The 16,216-nt window shown below is 60.7% G+C and overlaps 1 protein-coding gene across 1 annotated transcript; it reads right to left on the minus strand.

Moving 5' to 3' along the window:
• Positions 1 to 7,087: 7,087 nt before the first annotated feature.
• Positions 7,088 to 9,336, minus strand: LOC106827550 (ly6/PLAUR domain-containing protein 2-like). The gene is made up of 3 exons (XM_014835455.3): positions 9,178 to 9,336; positions 7,656 to 7,775; positions 7,088 to 7,353 (listed from the first exon to the last, which is right to left on the minus strand). The coding sequence occupies exons 1-3, from the start codon at positions 9,233 to 9,235 to the stop codon at positions 7,151 to 7,153; spliced, it is 381 nt and encodes a 126-aa protein (XP_014690941.1). The 5' UTR covers positions 9,236 to 9,336; the 3' UTR covers positions 7,088 to 7,150.
• Positions 9,337 to 16,216: the final 6,880 nt, after the last annotated feature.

Below are 16,216 nucleotides of genomic sequence, written 5' to 3' on the forward strand. Positions count from 1 at the left end.
CCAAGCTGGTAGGGCTGGGCTTGTCCCTGTTCCACAGAATACAGGACCAAGGCCAGAAAGGAGTTGCTCAAACCCTCATCCAGCTCCTGGCCCTCTCCTCCTCCCCAACCCTGGAGCCTTGCTGTCCTCCTCCATGGACGCCCTCCCCAGCTTCTAGTTCCTTCCCAGGATCAAGTCCCATGATCTTCCAGGGGGGCTTGGGAGGTCGTGCCGCCAACTCGAGGTCTGGGCCCCCAGGCTCCTGGGATCACCGGGTGGGGTGGAGGGTAGCAGGTGGGGTCAGAGGTTGATGGACCTTATTGGGTTGAGGTGAGCCTACCGGCTGTTCTGCAGGCCCCTCAAAGAGGGCAGGAAAGTGAGACACTGGGATGGGGACATGAAGTGGGTGAGTGATGGGGCTGTGGGCTGTGTCCATGCTCTGACCACCTGCCCAGGAGGGCCCTGCTCTCTGGGCCTGGGAGAGAATGGACCCTTGGACACAGTTGCATTTGCAGCAGGCATTCAGTGATGGGGAGTTAGGGCTGGAGAGGTGAGGTGGCCTGGCCATGGTTGCATGGCAAGTCAGTGGTTTGCAGCCAGGGTGACTGGCCGAAGCCTCGGCTCTCTGCCTCCCCCCGGCAGGCCTGAGGGCGCGGAGACTCGCTGAGCCGGGCCTCATGCCTGCCCTGAGCCAGCTGGCACTCGGGGGGCGCTTGGGCACTCACTCGAAAATTCTGTTTCTCTTAATCTAAGAGGTGTTCGCAAAGGTCCCATGGGGCCTGGGCAGGGCAGGACAACAGGAGTGGAGGGGCTGGGGCGGTCTTGGGAGGTGTCTGAGCTGAGTGTTGCCAGATGAAGGCAAGTTCCCCCGAGGGACTGCAGACAGGAAATGGTGTGCACACAGGTGATCCGGAGTGGCCAGCTGGGACCCAGGAGGAGGGTAGAGGCTGGAGAGGCAGGACAGGGCTCCTGAGCTGCCCTTCTCAGCACCAGCTGGAGATGCTGCTGTGGCCCCCGGCTCACCAGCTGTCCTCTGGGGGTGTGGGCACTCGTGCTGCCTGCAACCCCAAGGCTCCCCCAGGTCCCCAGGCTGTGGGCATGGGGGAAAGGCATCAGTGTCCCTGTGTATGGTCAGCTGACGTCTTTCGTTGTGCTGAGGCCCCAGTGGTTGTACTAGGCATGAGTGTAGCAGCATGTGTGTGCATCCCTGTGTGTGCGCATGTGCACGTGTCGGGGTGTTCAAGATGGTCGACGGTGTCTGGGCTGAACCTAGCTGTTCCCCAGGGCATCAGGAATTCTCTGTCCACTGATGAGAGACACACCCCAGCCAGGTAGGGGAGCAGGGGGAGAGGCTCTCGCTGTATCTTTACGATGGGAGGACCGGCCAGCCAGAGGGGAGAGGCTCTTTGCTGTCGAGGGGCACAGGTGCTGGGGACAGGGCTAGCCCCTCTGTCAGTGAGTTGGGGCTGGGTTTTGGAAGTGTGTCTGCTCGGTTCTTCTGGTGGGATCCACTCTGATCCCATGGACTGACTGCTGCTGTTGAGTTCAAGTGACTGCTTTGGCCCACACTCAGGCCAGATGCTGGTTCTCCTCTCTGGGCCTCCTTGTCCTTCCCTTCCCCAAGGTGGACAGCCACAGGAATGTGCTCCAGCCCTGCCCCCATGGTGTCTGTGGGGTGTCTGGGTGCCAGGCCCGGGAGGCCCTTGGTGGGTGCTGGCTAAGCAGACTACTGAGGCAGGAGGGCGGTGCCCCACCTCCCACGGTCCCAGGGGCTCGGTTCTGGGGAGGTACAGGGCAAGACCAGGGAGCTGGACCAAGTGATGGAGAGGCCCTGGTGGCTGATCTCTGACTGTCATTGATGGGAGGACGATGAGGGAGACCAAGGAGTCCCACAGGATGCCGGGTGGACAACAGGCCATCTACAAATGGGAGCACTACAGCCCACGCGGGGTTGCAAGGGAGCTGAGGCTGGGGCAGGAGCTCCCGGGGGCAGCACGGTGGGCAGAACCCTTGGGCTGGCGAGTCCCAGGCAAAACAGACCTCCCCATGTGCCTTCCCCGCCTGCTGCCTGCCTGTGGGGATGGCATCGGGGAGGCCTGGGCTCCTGGGGGCGGTGGCGGTGTCCACACTTGTGCCTCTCCTTTAGGTGATTTCAGCCGACTGGAAGCGCGCTACCCCACTCCTTTGACCTCGCGGTGGGGCTTAGAGCAGCCGTCCGCTCTCGCCCACCCGCACGGGCCAGGTGACCTTTGGCGGGCATCTCCCTTCCTTCTGCATTTCTTCGTGGCCCACTGGCTTCCCCAGGTGTGGGGGCCGCGGTCGGGCACCAGCTCCTGCTCCTAAGGCCCCGCATGCCCCCAGGCAGTGAGCAGCTGCCACCGCCCCACACGCCTGGGCCCCCCTGCTGTCTCCCCAGCTCCATGGGGGGGTGCGGGGCCAGGAGGCCTTCTCAGGCCCACAGACCTGGCAGGGGCTTTGCGGGCCCCATGGGGTCAGGCTGCCTTGCGAGCTCGTGGTGGAGGGGCCGGGCAGGGGAGGGTGCCCAGGTGAAAGGAGCGCTGGGCAAGGGGCGGGCGCCCTCTTATGGCCACGCCGGCGCAGTGCAGAGGCCCCACAGGTGCAGGCAGCCGTCCACCTGCCTTCCCCTGGGACGGGGCCGCAGCCAAGCTTCTCCTGCCTGCTCAGCCCCTCTGCACCCTGGAGAGCCCGCAGGCGATCTACCTGTTGCTCTGCTGATGAAGCTGAGTCTGTGAGCTGTGACATCACTTTGTGCAGTCCCCATGGTGAGGCGCTGGCCCCGGCCCCTTGCCTCCAAATCCAGGGCCCAGTAGGGGCTCTCTGGAAGTCTGGCCATAATGCAGAACCCACCAAGGAGTGGGCCAAGTGAGGCCCCTTGCCAGCCCCCTGCCCTGCCCCCTCACCAGAGCACACACTCCAGGCTGCAAAGAGCCGCCGCCACTCGGCCCTATGAGACGCCGTTCCACGGGACTCAGAACAGGGGGCCGGTCTCCTATGGGGATCACTCTCCAACCCTTGGCCCCGCTCCCTGGCGGTGGTGGAAGTGGCTTGTGAGTCAGGGTGACACAGGGTGGAAGTGGGAGGCAGCTGGCAGGCTGATGGGTGGGCAGGCCCTCGGGGAGCAGGACCCCTCTGCACAGCCCTCCCTGGGAACCCCCGTCTGAGCACCAAGCTCTGCCTCTGCATGCATACCTCCAGTGCTGGGAAACTTACCCCCACCCCTGATGTCGGTGTCATCCTGGAACAGCTCTGATGGAGAAGGCCCTTCTTCCCATTGAGCTCAGACTTACTCTCTGCTGAGCGCCGAGCTCTGCCCTTGGGGGTCACACAGGCCACGGCAACCTCCATCTTGAAGACCCTGGAGACCCAGGTCCCGGGTGACCTCGGCTCCTCGTTACTCGAGTCCCCCCGGTGCTGCTCCCTGCAGCCTGCTCTGGCCCAGCAGGGAGGTTGCCCGGGAAGTGCAGCCCCATTTGGCAGGCCCTGGCCTGGACTCAGGTCCATCTCAAACCCAGGCGGGACCAAGGCCGGTCTCCTCCACACCAAGACGCCCTCTACCTGGTATATACCTGACAGGTGCTCACCGGAGCAGAGGCCAGGTACAGAGGAGGGGGAGTGCCTGGGGAGGGCTGGGGGCAGTGTGGGCCCGTCTCTTGGGCTGATGGGTGTGGGCCCTGGACTAGCCCCCTCATCACTGCCCTTCCCCACAAATGGCCTTTAGACCAAGCCGAGCTTCCTGGTTTTAGGCCCCAGACAACAGGACTCTGCCTACCCCCCGCCTCCTGGCCTGACATTCTCCTCAGGCCTTCCTCACTGCTGCCCTCCCACCACTCACTCTCCCGTGCTCACACCTTTGCTTGTGCGCCGCCTCTCAGTGGACGCCCTCTGTGGTCTCCCATCCCAGCCTCAAGTGTCCCCCATGCTGTCAGGTCCACTTCAGGTACCCCTTATCCAGAGCCCTTGGTATCCCAGCCTGTCTGGTTTCTCTGTCCTCTGAGGGCTTAATGGCTGGTTGTGTGGATGGACAGATGGGTGGGTTAGGGGATGCATGGATGGATGGATGAAAGGATGCATTGATGGGTGGATGAGAGGATGAATGGATGAACAGATGGACAGGTGGACCAATGGATGGATGGTTGGATTGGTTGGGGAGTGGATGGATGGAGGGAGGGATGGTTGAAAACACAGATGGGTTGATGGGTGCATAGATGATGTTAGAGAGAATGGGTGGGTTGAGAGAGGAGTGAATGGATGGAGAATGCATGAATGAAGGCATGGCTGGTGAGAAAGGTGGAAGAGACTGGATGAGTGGATGGAAGAAGAGTGGATGGGTGGGTGGTGGATGAAAGGGTGTGAACATGTGGCAGGCTGGGTGTGTGCTGTGCTGTGTGGAGGGCAGCTGGGTGGACCCTGCTTCAGGGTAGAGAGTCACACCTGAATCTGGGGGCACATGACGTGCTGGGAGGAGCTTGGGGCTGGCACCCAGGAGGTATGGGTTTTACTCTTGGCTTTGCTGCTGTCTCCATGTGTGGCCTTGGGGTGACTCCCTTGTCCCTTCAGACTTTGGTTCCCTGTTCGCAGGATGGGACCAGGGACCCAGGGCAATTGTGAGGGCAGAAGTGACCTGGCCTTGTGGGCTGAGACAAATTGTATGAGACTGAGGGAGGGTTGCCAGGGGAAAAAGGGAAGCTGTCGTTTGCAAAGGGAGAGACTGTGGTAACTGCAAATCAAACAATGAGGCCACCCATGGCAGGTGTGGGCACAGGCAGCCACAGGGAAGGCCCCTCCCCGGGGCTTGATCCGTGAACGTGCCAGGACCTTTCAAGAGGAGCCAGGGAGTGCCCAGTCTGGAGCCTGATCAACTGAGTGGGTCCTGGCTCCTCTGACCTCCTGTGTGACAGGATCTGCTCATAAGCCACTCTGATCTCCCTTTCTTTCATCTGTAAACCAGGCAGAGGATCATCCACCCAAGAGGGCAGCTGTGAAAACTAGCACATGGAGGTCACAGTAGAGGCGGACGTGAGCAGCGGTGGGGTGGGTGTGCCAAGAAGCAGATCTGGGTGCAAAGATGAGGGACAACCATGTGCCGCCAGGGAAGGCTGCCTGGAAAGGGCCCTTGCCCTGGCTTTGAAGGAGCACAGTAGCCCGGAGGTAGGGGATGGCAGGGAAGGTGCTCCTGGTGGGGGTAGTGGCCAGGAGGGGGCACACAGCCTTCCCATGTTTGTCTCTTGGGCTGTGTGTGTGTGTGTTGAGTCTCAACTCAGGCTCGAAGGCCAAGTGACCCCACCACTCTCCTTGCTTTTGTGGGAGACACAAGAAAGCTAAGTGAGAGGTGTGATGGAGGACTGAGGACAGCGTCTCCCCCTTGACAGTCAGAGCTCAGCGTCACAGCCCTGGATGGTGACATCCAAGACAGCTCTTGAACATTCCTGGCCTCCCAATCACCTGCCTTTCTGGGAGTCTGCCCTTGGTCTGCCTCAGGGAGCTGTCCAGGTGGATGGTGGCCAAGCTGTGTAGTCAGTCTGTGCTGGACACATGCGTGTGCTCAAGGGCCGGTGCTGAGGTCGTTGGGCTGTGTGGTCCTGACCCCCTGGCTCAGGACCACAGAGGCCCTTGGGCTGCAGGCCTTACCCACAGGAAGCAGAGGGCTGGAGTTCCTGGGATCCCAGGGACAGGGAGCCTTCTAGACCATTGGTCTCCTCTTCCCTCATGGGCATGGGGCGTCCCTCAGTAGTGCCTGACCATGAGTCCCTCACCACAGGACCGACCTGCTTCAGGTCCTGGCTGCTGCCTCCCTCCATCCAAGAGCAGGAAGTCCATGAAGGGGGTGATGGCTGAGGGGCAGGGGGCTTTCTGGTCTCAGGGTTGTAGGCTGCAGGGCACCCTGCCGTGCTGGAAGGCAGGCTCTCCAGTCCCATGTCAGCTTGGCTGGAGATGCTGGGCACTGGGCCCCGCCTCCCAGAACCTGGAGGCTGACTCACCCAGGGGCCCAGGAGAGGCTGCCAGGGCAGGGAGGGGCAGAGAGGAGGGGCAGGTCCCAGGGGGAATGAGGGGCCCCTGCCAAGTGATCTCATCCCCCTCTGGTCAGGCTGGGGCCCAGCTCCTGCCCTCCCCTTCCCCTCGCTCTCCTCTCTCAGGAGGCCCTGGGAAGGGGCCAGCGCTGGGCGGGAAGGCCAGGTCTCATCCTTCCTCAAGTGCCCAGGCCCCTTGCTGTGTATTTATAGGACCACGTGTGTGTGCAGGCGCATGCACGGCGACTCTCAACCCAGTTGTAGGCTCAGGCAGCCCTTTGGGCATGAGGCCCGTCAAGCAGGTGACTCTGGGGAGAGCGTCTGGAGGATTTGGTGCCGGCCCAAGGCCAAGGTGAGGTGAACGTCTCCTCTGCCCCGGGCACAAGGAGTGGGACCTGTGGAGAGCAGGGCCCAGGTGGACTTTCTGGGTGAGCCTGGAGAAAGCAGGCGGAGGACACTTAGGGACTCCAGCCTGCTGGCCTCCTCCTCACAGCACCCTTTGCCACACGACACGGGGGGACCACGTCACCACACGCCTGACATCAGGGTGAGGCCCTGCCCAGGGGCTGGGGGAGTGGGCCTTCATGGAGTGATCCCAGATCCCAGGCCACTCTTGGCCCTCCTGGCCCTTCCATCTGCCTGGCTGGCCTGCCCTCCTCTGCCTAGCCAATCTCTCCATGGTTCAAGGCCCGGTCCTTGAGCCCCCTCCTCCAGGAAACCACACCTGCCCGGCCCAGTCAGGTCCCTATAACCCCCAGGGCCTGGAGGGCAGAGACCTGTGTGGTTTGGTGGGTGTCCCAGCCTAGGGACTGTCCCCAATGACCACATCACAGGGAGGTTGGGGAGAGACAGACAGGGACAGTAATGTGGGCAGGGAGAGAGAGAGCTCCAGAGAGAGCGCAGGAGGCCATGGGCTGGGCAGAGGCAGACCAGGCACGGAGGGGCTGAGAAAGGGGCCAAGGGGGACACAGGCCTGGCTGAGGGGCCAGAGATGCAGAAGGAGCCCCTTGCCCCCCCCCCCGCCACCGCCTGCCCCAGGGGGCAGGTCTCCACCCAGAAAGGAAACCCAGGAGGCACGGTGCAGGTGGCTGGGTAGTGCTTCTTCAAGGGGCTCAGGCTGGGCTGCCTGGGGTGGGGGTTCTCTAGAGTCCGAGGCTCCAGAGGGGGATGAGCAGGAGGGCAAAGGCCAGGCGGGGGCTGCCCAGGGTGGGCGCCCCGTCCACGTTGCACAGGTCAGTGTTGCAGCAGGACACAGGGTGGGTCAGGCCGATGCCATCCACGTCCGAGGGCACACACTTGCTGGAGCAGGACCTGGTCACCGTGGAGTCCCCCAGGAAGGGGTACACTGCGGGGCACGGGAGGACCAGTCAGGGCAGGCCGGGCAGTCCGTCCTGCAGGCCTGAAGCCCTGCCCCGGTGGCCACCTTGTACAGGACCCACTCTGGGGTTGCCACCCTGTCTCACCCCTCCATGACCCAGCCCCTCCTCTTGCTTCCACCACCATTGGCTGAGTGCCTACTATGCACAGGGAGACACGGGCCTTGCACAGGAATTCCTCGCTGGATGGGGCCGAGCTGGCCAGTGGTGACTGGACTGGGAGCAACGCTGACCCTGGGACCCAGCCCTGCCCAGCCCAGTGCCTGCTGACCTAACTCCAGGGAGTAGAGTGTGGTCTTGCACATGGTTTCGTTGGCCTTGCAGGTGCTGATGTTGACACAGCTGGACACACTGGTGGGTTCTTGACAGTTGTAGCATCTCAGGGCCACCGCTGGACAAGAAGTGACAAGGGATGGGTCAGGCAGGCCCTGCCCCTCCCAAGCCCTCTGTCCTGGAGGCTCAAGTTGGAGGGCCACAGCACCACCCAGGGTCCAGCTGCCCACTGACCAAACCTCTGGGAAGATTCAGGAGCAGCGAGCTGGGGTCCCAGAGTCCTGAGGCAGAGTGTGCCCTGGGGGAGGTGAGCTCAGCCTGCTGGGCCAAGGTGGGGATGAAGCAGCTTTGGAAATGTCAGGAAGGCACAAGGAGACCAACGCACTGGTGTGCCTGCACTAAAAGGCCCTGCAGGGGTGGGGAGGGCCTCAGGGTGACAGGTCACCCGCTCGGTGTCCTCATCAGCAAAGTGCAGAACCCAAAGGGCTGCGGTGCAGATTAAGGGTCAGGCAAGGAGGCATGTGGGGGTCCGGGCAGGCTGGGCTGGGCCTGTGTACCCACAGGGGCCAGCCTCACAAAGGAGGCGAGGAGAGCCACCGCCCAGCAGGACTCGGGTGGGTCGGGGTGCAGGCTGGGAGGGACGAGGGCCACAGGCTGCTCCTCTTCCCTCCGCCCCAGCACCCCACCCTCACTATGGGTGCCCAAGTCGGGCTCAACTGGCTCAAGCAGCCCACTTGCACGGTGAGGCCACAGGCACATCCACTCCCACTGAATGTCACAGTGTCTCTTGGGTTGGCCTTCGTTTCCCCCTCTGGGAAATGGGCAGAACCATCTGGCTGGAGCCCATTCAACCCAGCTCCTTTTCTGGTTGGGCGTGGGGGCTGCAATGGGGCCAGGTGAGCCCTGCCTGAGGGGCAGCCCCACTGGCCCCATTAGAGATCCAAGTGTACCTGCCCCTCCAGCGGGCACCGGGATAGCGTCCCTGGCCCCTCCCCGTCTCCCCCAGCTGTCCTCTCAGACCACAAGTCAGGTCCCCCGATATGCCTGGGTTTGCTTCCATCATCTCCATCGCCTGCCATCCTCCCACCCCTAGTGCGTCCCTGGTCTCCCCAAGGCACCCCCTGAGACCTGCCCCCACACCCTGCCCCTGAACCATGGCCCAGAACCAGGAGTACGGTTCTGACCAAGCCCTCCCCAGATGACAGCACTTCCCAGGTGCCCACGGCCCCCGATGAAATGCATTTCCCCAGCTGGTACCCAAGGCCTTTGCTGCTGACTCCAGCCCACCTGGCTGGTCTCAGTCCTGGGGGGGCTCCCCGTCACCCGCACTCCTCCTCAGCTTGTTGGGTGGTGTGTGCGGTGCCTCTGCCCCGTGCCTGTCCTGCACTCCCCTCCATCTCTTCCCTTCCCTCTTTGCATCTGACCGTGGCCACTCGCGTTTCCCCAGCCTCCCTGCTCTCCTCCACTCCCTTTGTCCCACCAGGGCCTTGTCCCCTCTGGCCTCGCCCCGTGCCCCTCACCAAGCTCTCCGCAGGTGGCCACCACCAGCACCAGCAGCACCAGCTGCATCCTCGACATGGTGCAGGCCCTGCAGGGTGAAAGGCCTGGGGCAGCAGACAGACCCGGTACAGTGCCCTTCAAGCAGCCGAGCCAATTAGCTGAGGATCGGGTTTCCAGCAGTGGGCAGAAGCACAGAGACGGCCCCGCCCTCTGGGGCCCCTCCCGCCTCCACCTGGACGCCCCATTCCTCTGTGGCTTCCCCTCCCACCTCTTCCCACCCCCTTCCTCACCTCACTCCACCTCCACGTCCCGCAGTGTGGGACCCCGCCTGCCCCCTTGTGACTCCCCTCTTAGAGTTTGGGGGTCCTCACCCCACTCTGTAATTCCCTAGGCCTGGGGCTCTCTACCTTTCCCCTCCCCCCTTCCACCTGGGACACCCAGCCACAGCTCTTGGGGAAGGACCCTCAGACTGCCTGGGAGGGAGTGGCAGTGGGTGGGGGCTCCCCTGCCCCCTGACTCCTCTTTCTGTCAGGCACCCTTCCCACCTTGGGTCCTCACTCCTATCTCCAGGGCAGATTCCTGGTCTAGGGGCTCTGGGTTTGAATCCTCCCAGGGTGCCCAGGCCCCCGCCTCACAGCCGCTTTGAGGCGGTCACGTGGGGTGTGGTGATGGGGGGAGAGTGCCTCTTGGACAACCAGCCACAGTGCTCCGAGGCTTAAGGGAACAAAGACAGGAAAAGAGCTGGGTCAACAAAAAGGGCCTGGATGGAAGGTGGGGGTGGGGAGGGGCCAGGGACGCTATCCCGGTACCCGCTGGAGGGGCAGGTACACTTGGATCTCTAATGGGGCCAGTGGGGCTGTCTCTCAGGCAGGGCTCGCCTGGCCCCATTGCAAGTGGGGAGATTGGCGGGATGGCCCTTGCCCAAGGCCTAGACAGCAGAGAGGTGAACTTGGGCCCAATGATTCAAGCGTGGGTTTAGTCACAGCTCCCCCACCACACACGTGCACGCATGCACACACACATGCACGCACATGCTTGCACCCCCCAGGGTGCCTGCACTTCACCCTCCCCAGAGTGTGCCCCACCTATGACCCTGTCACCCCCTCAGCCAGGCCCACAGCTGCCAGAGCAGACCCTGGGGTCGGGGGAGTTGTTGACAGGCCCTGGGGCCTCCTGCCAGGCGTCAAGGCCACTGTCTTGCTGGGCTGTGCCCAGACTCCCCGGGGCTCCTGCAGCCCCGCCGACTTCTCCGTCTCCCCCTGAGGGTCCAAATCTCTCCCCACTCCCAGACCCTGCCCCTGCTCTTCCCGCAGCCCCTGCCCTCCCGTGGTCGAAACTCCATCTGTCGGGGACTCCCCCACAGCCTATGGCTCTTTTGTGGTCCCAGGGCTTTCCTGGGACACAGGAACACAGGATCTGGTCTTCGCCCCTGCGACTGGGAGGGCTGGCATCTCCCTGGGTGCACAGGTTTCTCTTTGCCCCCAGCACCTGGCAGACGTCTGGCCTGCTGGGTCTTATTTTCTTTGTGGCAGCTTCGGATGTGCCCAGCACTCTCCACTCTGGATGTAGCATGGAAGGCTCCTAGTGGCAGCTGACGCAGGCAGGTCGCCTAGCGAGGCTGGGGGGAAGCCAGGGCAGCCACAGGCCTGTCTGATTTCGCACTTGCCCGTGCTGCTCGCTGCAGTCGGCTGGGCATTGTTGCTGGGGGCAGCTAACCGGATTAGACACAGCACACACGCCCTGGGCCCCTCCTTGGGTCTAGCCCAATTCCTTTGCTGTGGCCCAGCCCAGCCAAACTCCCTTCTGTCCTCAGACCCAGGGTCCCCACCTGTGCTGTCCATCCAGAACACACACCTAGCCCCCTGGAGATTTGCTCCTCCTAAAGTTTCTGCCTGACCCCCACCGGGCAGACCCAGGGTGAACCTTTCTGCAAAGTTGCAGATGTCTACTAGGGCAGGGAGAAGTCACCCAGCTAGGATCTGCGCTGGCTCTGTCTGGAATGCCTCCGCGCTGAGAGGCCTACACCCTTCTCTCAGTTCCTCTAGGAGCATCTGGGTCAGGACTCAGCTTTTGACAAGGGTCAGTGCTCTGCATGTGACCAGGGTGAGGACTCAGAAGGTGACCAAGGCCAAGACTCAGTGCTTGACCAGGGTCAGGGCTCAGAGTGTGAGCAGGGTCAGGGTTCAGTGTGTGAGCAGGGTCAGGACTCAGTGTGTGAGCAGGGTCAGGACTCAGTGTGTGAGCAGGGTCAGGGCTCAGAGTGTGACCAGGGTCAGGGTTCAGTGTGTGACCAGGGTCAGTGTTCAGTGTGTCACCAGAGTCAGGGTGCAGTGTGTGATCAGGGTGAGGGCTCAGACTGTGACCAGGGTCAGGGTTCAGTGTGTGACCAGGATCAGGGCTCAGAGTGTAACCAGGGTCAGGGATCAGCGTGTGACCAGGGTGAGGGCTCAGAGTGTGAGCAGGGTCAGGGCTCCTCTGCTCCCATCCTTGCCTCCTCCCTACTTGCCTATGGGGTGACTCCTCTGGGTAGTCTCTGGGGACTGCCAGGAAGGCCGAGTCGTGTCCCCACTTGCGATCCTGCTCACCTGTCCCTCTGTGAGGGGTGTCCAGCAGAGCAGATAGATGGCTCAGAATGTAGCCAATGTTTTTATGTTGTAAAAACACAGTGTATAGTTTTTTTACGTTATAAAAAGCACAGACAGTATAAAGACCTCCGCACAGCAGCTGCTGTAACCGTCTCCTCTGCATCCTTCCAGAGGGATTCCGATTTGGATGTGCCCTGATGTTACCACCTCTGTCCTAGTGGGCATTTAGGGTGCTCACAATTTGTGCTGAAAACCTGCCGCAGTGACCGTCTGACTGTCACTCTTCACACCCTTCAGCCACAACTGGTGGGACGCGTAGTAGGAGGGACAGAGCTTGGTCACTCCGAGAACCCGTGTCATCTCCCCACACGCTGCGGGGCTCCTCGTCCACGTGATCAGGGCTTTACTCCCCTATCTCCATCACCACTGCTCAACCCTTCCAGGACATTTCCAGGAAGACAAAGGCAGCAGAGGACTACCATTCATTGCAGGAACTTCTCGAAAGACCCATAGGCTCTTGGCGGTGGAAACCAACAAGACAGTTTACACTCAGAAGCCCTGCCTCAGAATCCTAAACTATTTTATCAGAGTCCTCACCCAATGCTACCAAGTCCCGATATCAGAAGACCTCCCTTAAAGTGGATCCTCAAAGCTTAGGAGCACGGAGAGGCGGTGGCTCTGTGTCAGTGGAGTGCTCCCTCACATCCACAGGTATTTAGGTGACATCTCAGGGAGCCAGCATTCAGCAAAACTCTAGGGTGTCTTAGAGTTTCATAGCTGATGCTGATTTCCCCTCGAGGAGGCTGCGTGGATTTCCACCAGTGGTACAAAGGGCTGGGTTCCCTGCCCTCTGGTCACTATTGTCTTGTCGCTTGTTTTGCTCATGGATTTAAAATGCTACTTCCTTTTACTTTGCCCCTCTCTGATTCTGAGTGTAGTTGAATTCCTTTTTATTTGAACATGCTACTCGTGTCTGTTGTCCCTTTCTTGTGCATTTGTAAGCATTCTTTATATAGGAGAAGCAGCATCATTTTTTCCACGTGTGGCAAATATTTCCTACTTTGTCTTCTGTTTTTTAGTTTTGTTTATGGTATTTTTTTTCATGTATTTCTTTTTAGATTCTTATATAGTCATGAATCTTTCTCAATCTGGATGTTGGGTCTTGTTTTTCTTTTAAAATTTTTCTTCTTTTCAATTTTAACAGCTTTGTTGCATATGTTTCACATACCATACAATTTGCCCATTTGGTGTTTTTGGTATATCCACAAATATGTGCAACTATCACCAGTCAGTTTTAGAACACTTTCATTGTCTCAAAAAGAACACCCTACCCTTTGGCTATGACCCCTTACGCCCCCTCCCTCAGCCCCTAGCAATCGCTAACCTACGTTCTGTTTCTATGGATTCGCCTATTCTGGGCATTTCATATAAATGGAGTCAGAATATGCGTTCTTTTGTGTCTGGCTTCTTTCACTTAGCGTAACGTTTTCAAGGTTCATTTATGTTGTAGCATGCATCAGTATTTTGTTCCCTTTTTGTGACTGAAAAATATTCCATTGTATAGATAGACCAGTTTGTTTATTCTTTGTCAACTATGTCAACTTAAAAAGTAAATTGGCCAGTTTTTTACCTGCAAAACGAGTTTATTCAGGAACAACCAAAAGGATTGCAATTCAGGATATGCAGCTTATGGTCAGCCACAGGCAAACCCAGAGAACGAAGGCAGGGGGCTTGCTTTCATAGGGAAAAGGGGGGAGTAGGGCAGGGCTGCAAGAAAAAGTCCATTGGAGGAAACCAGGAGTCCAAAGTATAGAGGCTTCTTATTGGTTGAGTTGCTACAGCCTCTCACTGGCTGGGTTGTTGCTGGGCAGGGAGAGAAATCCTCCTACTGGGGAGCAAAGTCTAAACACCTTCCTGTGGGAGGTGCAAGTCAGTCTCTTCCAGGTCAGTGTAATTGACGATGTGTGATGGGGGTGAGAGCTCCCCTACAGGCCTTCCAGACTCCAGTTTAGGTGAGGTTTCTTTTATTCATTTGACAGGACGGTGGGAGGGAGGAAGGAAGCAATGAATTCTGGGGGCTGGGGGCTGGGTTGTCAAGAAAAAGAACAATCTATCCCTTGTCAGGGGTTTTGGGTTTTCAGCAATGAGGCAGGGAGGGAGAAGGAGGAGATTTTAGCTCCAAACAGGAAATGGGCTGCTGGACGGAGTGGCGCTGGACGACACGGGGCGGCGCTCAGAGTGGCCCAGCACACAGTGAGCAAGCTCTGAGATGGAGGAAGGAAAGAAGGAAGAAGGGGAGGGAGGCAGGACGGCGGAGAAACGATGGACCTTGGGTGCCGCAGACCAGGTTCCCGTCCTGCATGGCTCACTGCGCAGCCAGGCGGGTCACCTCCCACTCCCGACTGTGTTCACACTGAAGCAGGGCTGGTGTGAGGCCTGGGGGACGTCGTGCTGCCCATGGGCAGAGGGGAGAGGACACCAGCAATGATGAGACACATGGGGCTTCCTGAGCGAGGGTCACAGGGCTCTGACCCCCCCTTCTTCAAGTGACAGAGCAGTGACCCCAGGCCTGTTCCCGTGGTGGCAGGTAGGATTTCAGAAGAGGGCCACTCAGGCAGGGAGGGGCCTCTGGGTCAGAGATGACTCAGTGGACACAGCGCAGGGCGGGGCTCTTGTGACCCACTGGCTCTGGGCTGAGACAGGGGAGGAGAGGCCGATGGGTGGCCACTCCCTTGGGTGGCCGCCCGACCCCTGTGACCCAGCCCTGGCTGTGACAAAGGCTTTCTCAGAGGGCCCCACCCCTGTTGTCCGTCCCTCCCCCAATGACCCACGGGCATTTCTCAGAAGTCAGTGTTGGACCCTGGGCCCCAAGCCTCACAGTCCTTTCCCGCAGGAGAGGGGGCCCCCCACAGGGCCCAGGCAAGGAGGGGGCTCCCTGTGGGTGGGGACACTGGGCAGGTCCAAGATGCTGGGAGGAGGAGCTCTGGGCCTGTGTCAGGGGCCATCTCACGGAGGGCCACGCAGCTGGCGAGGTGGGCACCGACCCGGATGGGGAAACAGAGGCCTTGCCAGGTGAGGGCCGGGGGAGCAGGGGCCGCTTGGGCTTGGATGGGGGGCAGCTGGTCAGCTGGTTTTGTTCAGGCATCTGGGTGGGTGGAGATGCCATCCCAACTCAGGTCTCTGTGGGAAGATAGGCGAGCCCCGGGGGTGGCAGCCCTGTTTGAGGGGGGGGTGTCACAGAGGAGCCCTCGAGCAGGCATCTGGGCTGAAGGGCCTGGAGCTGGCGTGTGTGACAGAGGAGAGGCAGGGATGCCCCCACCCCACCCCAAAGAGGTAGGAGGGGGCTGGAAGAGGGTGGGCCCAGGAAACAGGTGCACCTGGGGGATCAGGCCAGGCCGAGCTGGAGGAGGACCATCACTCAGTGGGTGGGAGGGTCACTGTGGTATTGGAGAGGCCTGTGGGGTTGGCGGGAGGCAGGTGCCAAGCCGGGGGCAGGGCACTCAGAAGTGGGCAGCCCTTACGAGGACAAGGACAGCATGAGGGCTTAGCTGATGGGCCTGCGGGTCCAGGAAGGGGGTTCAGGTAGGGGGAGAACTGTGAGTGGTGTCCACAAGCAGCGGGTAGGAGCTGGCAGATGAAGAGGGGCTAGTGGCCAGGTGAGGGGGACGGGGGCAGGAAGCGGGCTCCCCTGAGGTGGCGAGTGACAGCCCAGGGCTCAGTGGTGGCCTAGATTGGAGGGACGGTGCACAGCAGTGTGGGAGGACCTAGGAAGGAGGTGGTCCAGACCTCTGGACTCACCCTACTCCAGGCTCAAGGCAGCAGCCAGCTGGAGCCAGAGAGCAGCCACATGTTCTCCTGGAGGGAGACAGGGGCACCCAGGCTGCCGTCTTATACCTGCTGCTGCTCCAGCCCTGCCCCAGCCTGGCTCCACAGTCACCTTGCAGTCGGCTCAGCCCAGGAGCTGGGCTGGGGCCAGGGCAGCGCTGGGGTCCAGGCTGGCCCCAAGGCTTGCTGGCTGTGTGTCCTCGGGGTGCAGGGGTTGGCGGCTAGTTTAATCCTAAGCCTCTTTCCTCGTGCATCAAGCAGGATAAGCCCAGGTCACAGGATTAAGGGTCACGGCAGATGGCCTGGCACGCACTGGGCCCTCAGCACACAGCCTCCGGTCTCCCTTGGGCGTCCTGGAGTGAGCGTCTAGCACAGGCCCGAGAGCCCGTCCCTTTCTCTGCTGGACGAGCTCGGCAGCTGGAGCGTAGGGTAGGATGGGAACCAGAAGCCTTCACCAGCACTCCCCCTAGGTGAGCTCGCCCGGAGTGACAGGGATTGTGGTCACTGTCCTGACTGTGCTGCAGGCCCCAGGACCTGTGGGTGTTTTCCCTGGTGGTGGCAGGTGGCAGAAAGGCCCTTGGTATTACAAGGGGCCCATGACGGTGAGAACCCAGAAGGACACAGCTGAGAGCAGGAGCTGATGCCGCGG

Source organism: Equus asinus, chromosome 12 (assembly GCF_041296235.1).
Source record: "Equus asinus isolate D_3611 breed Donkey chromosome 12, EquAss-T2T_v2, whole genome shotgun sequence".
NCBI classification, from domain to species: Eukaryota; Metazoa; Chordata; class Mammalia; order Perissodactyla; family Equidae; genus Equus; species Equus asinus.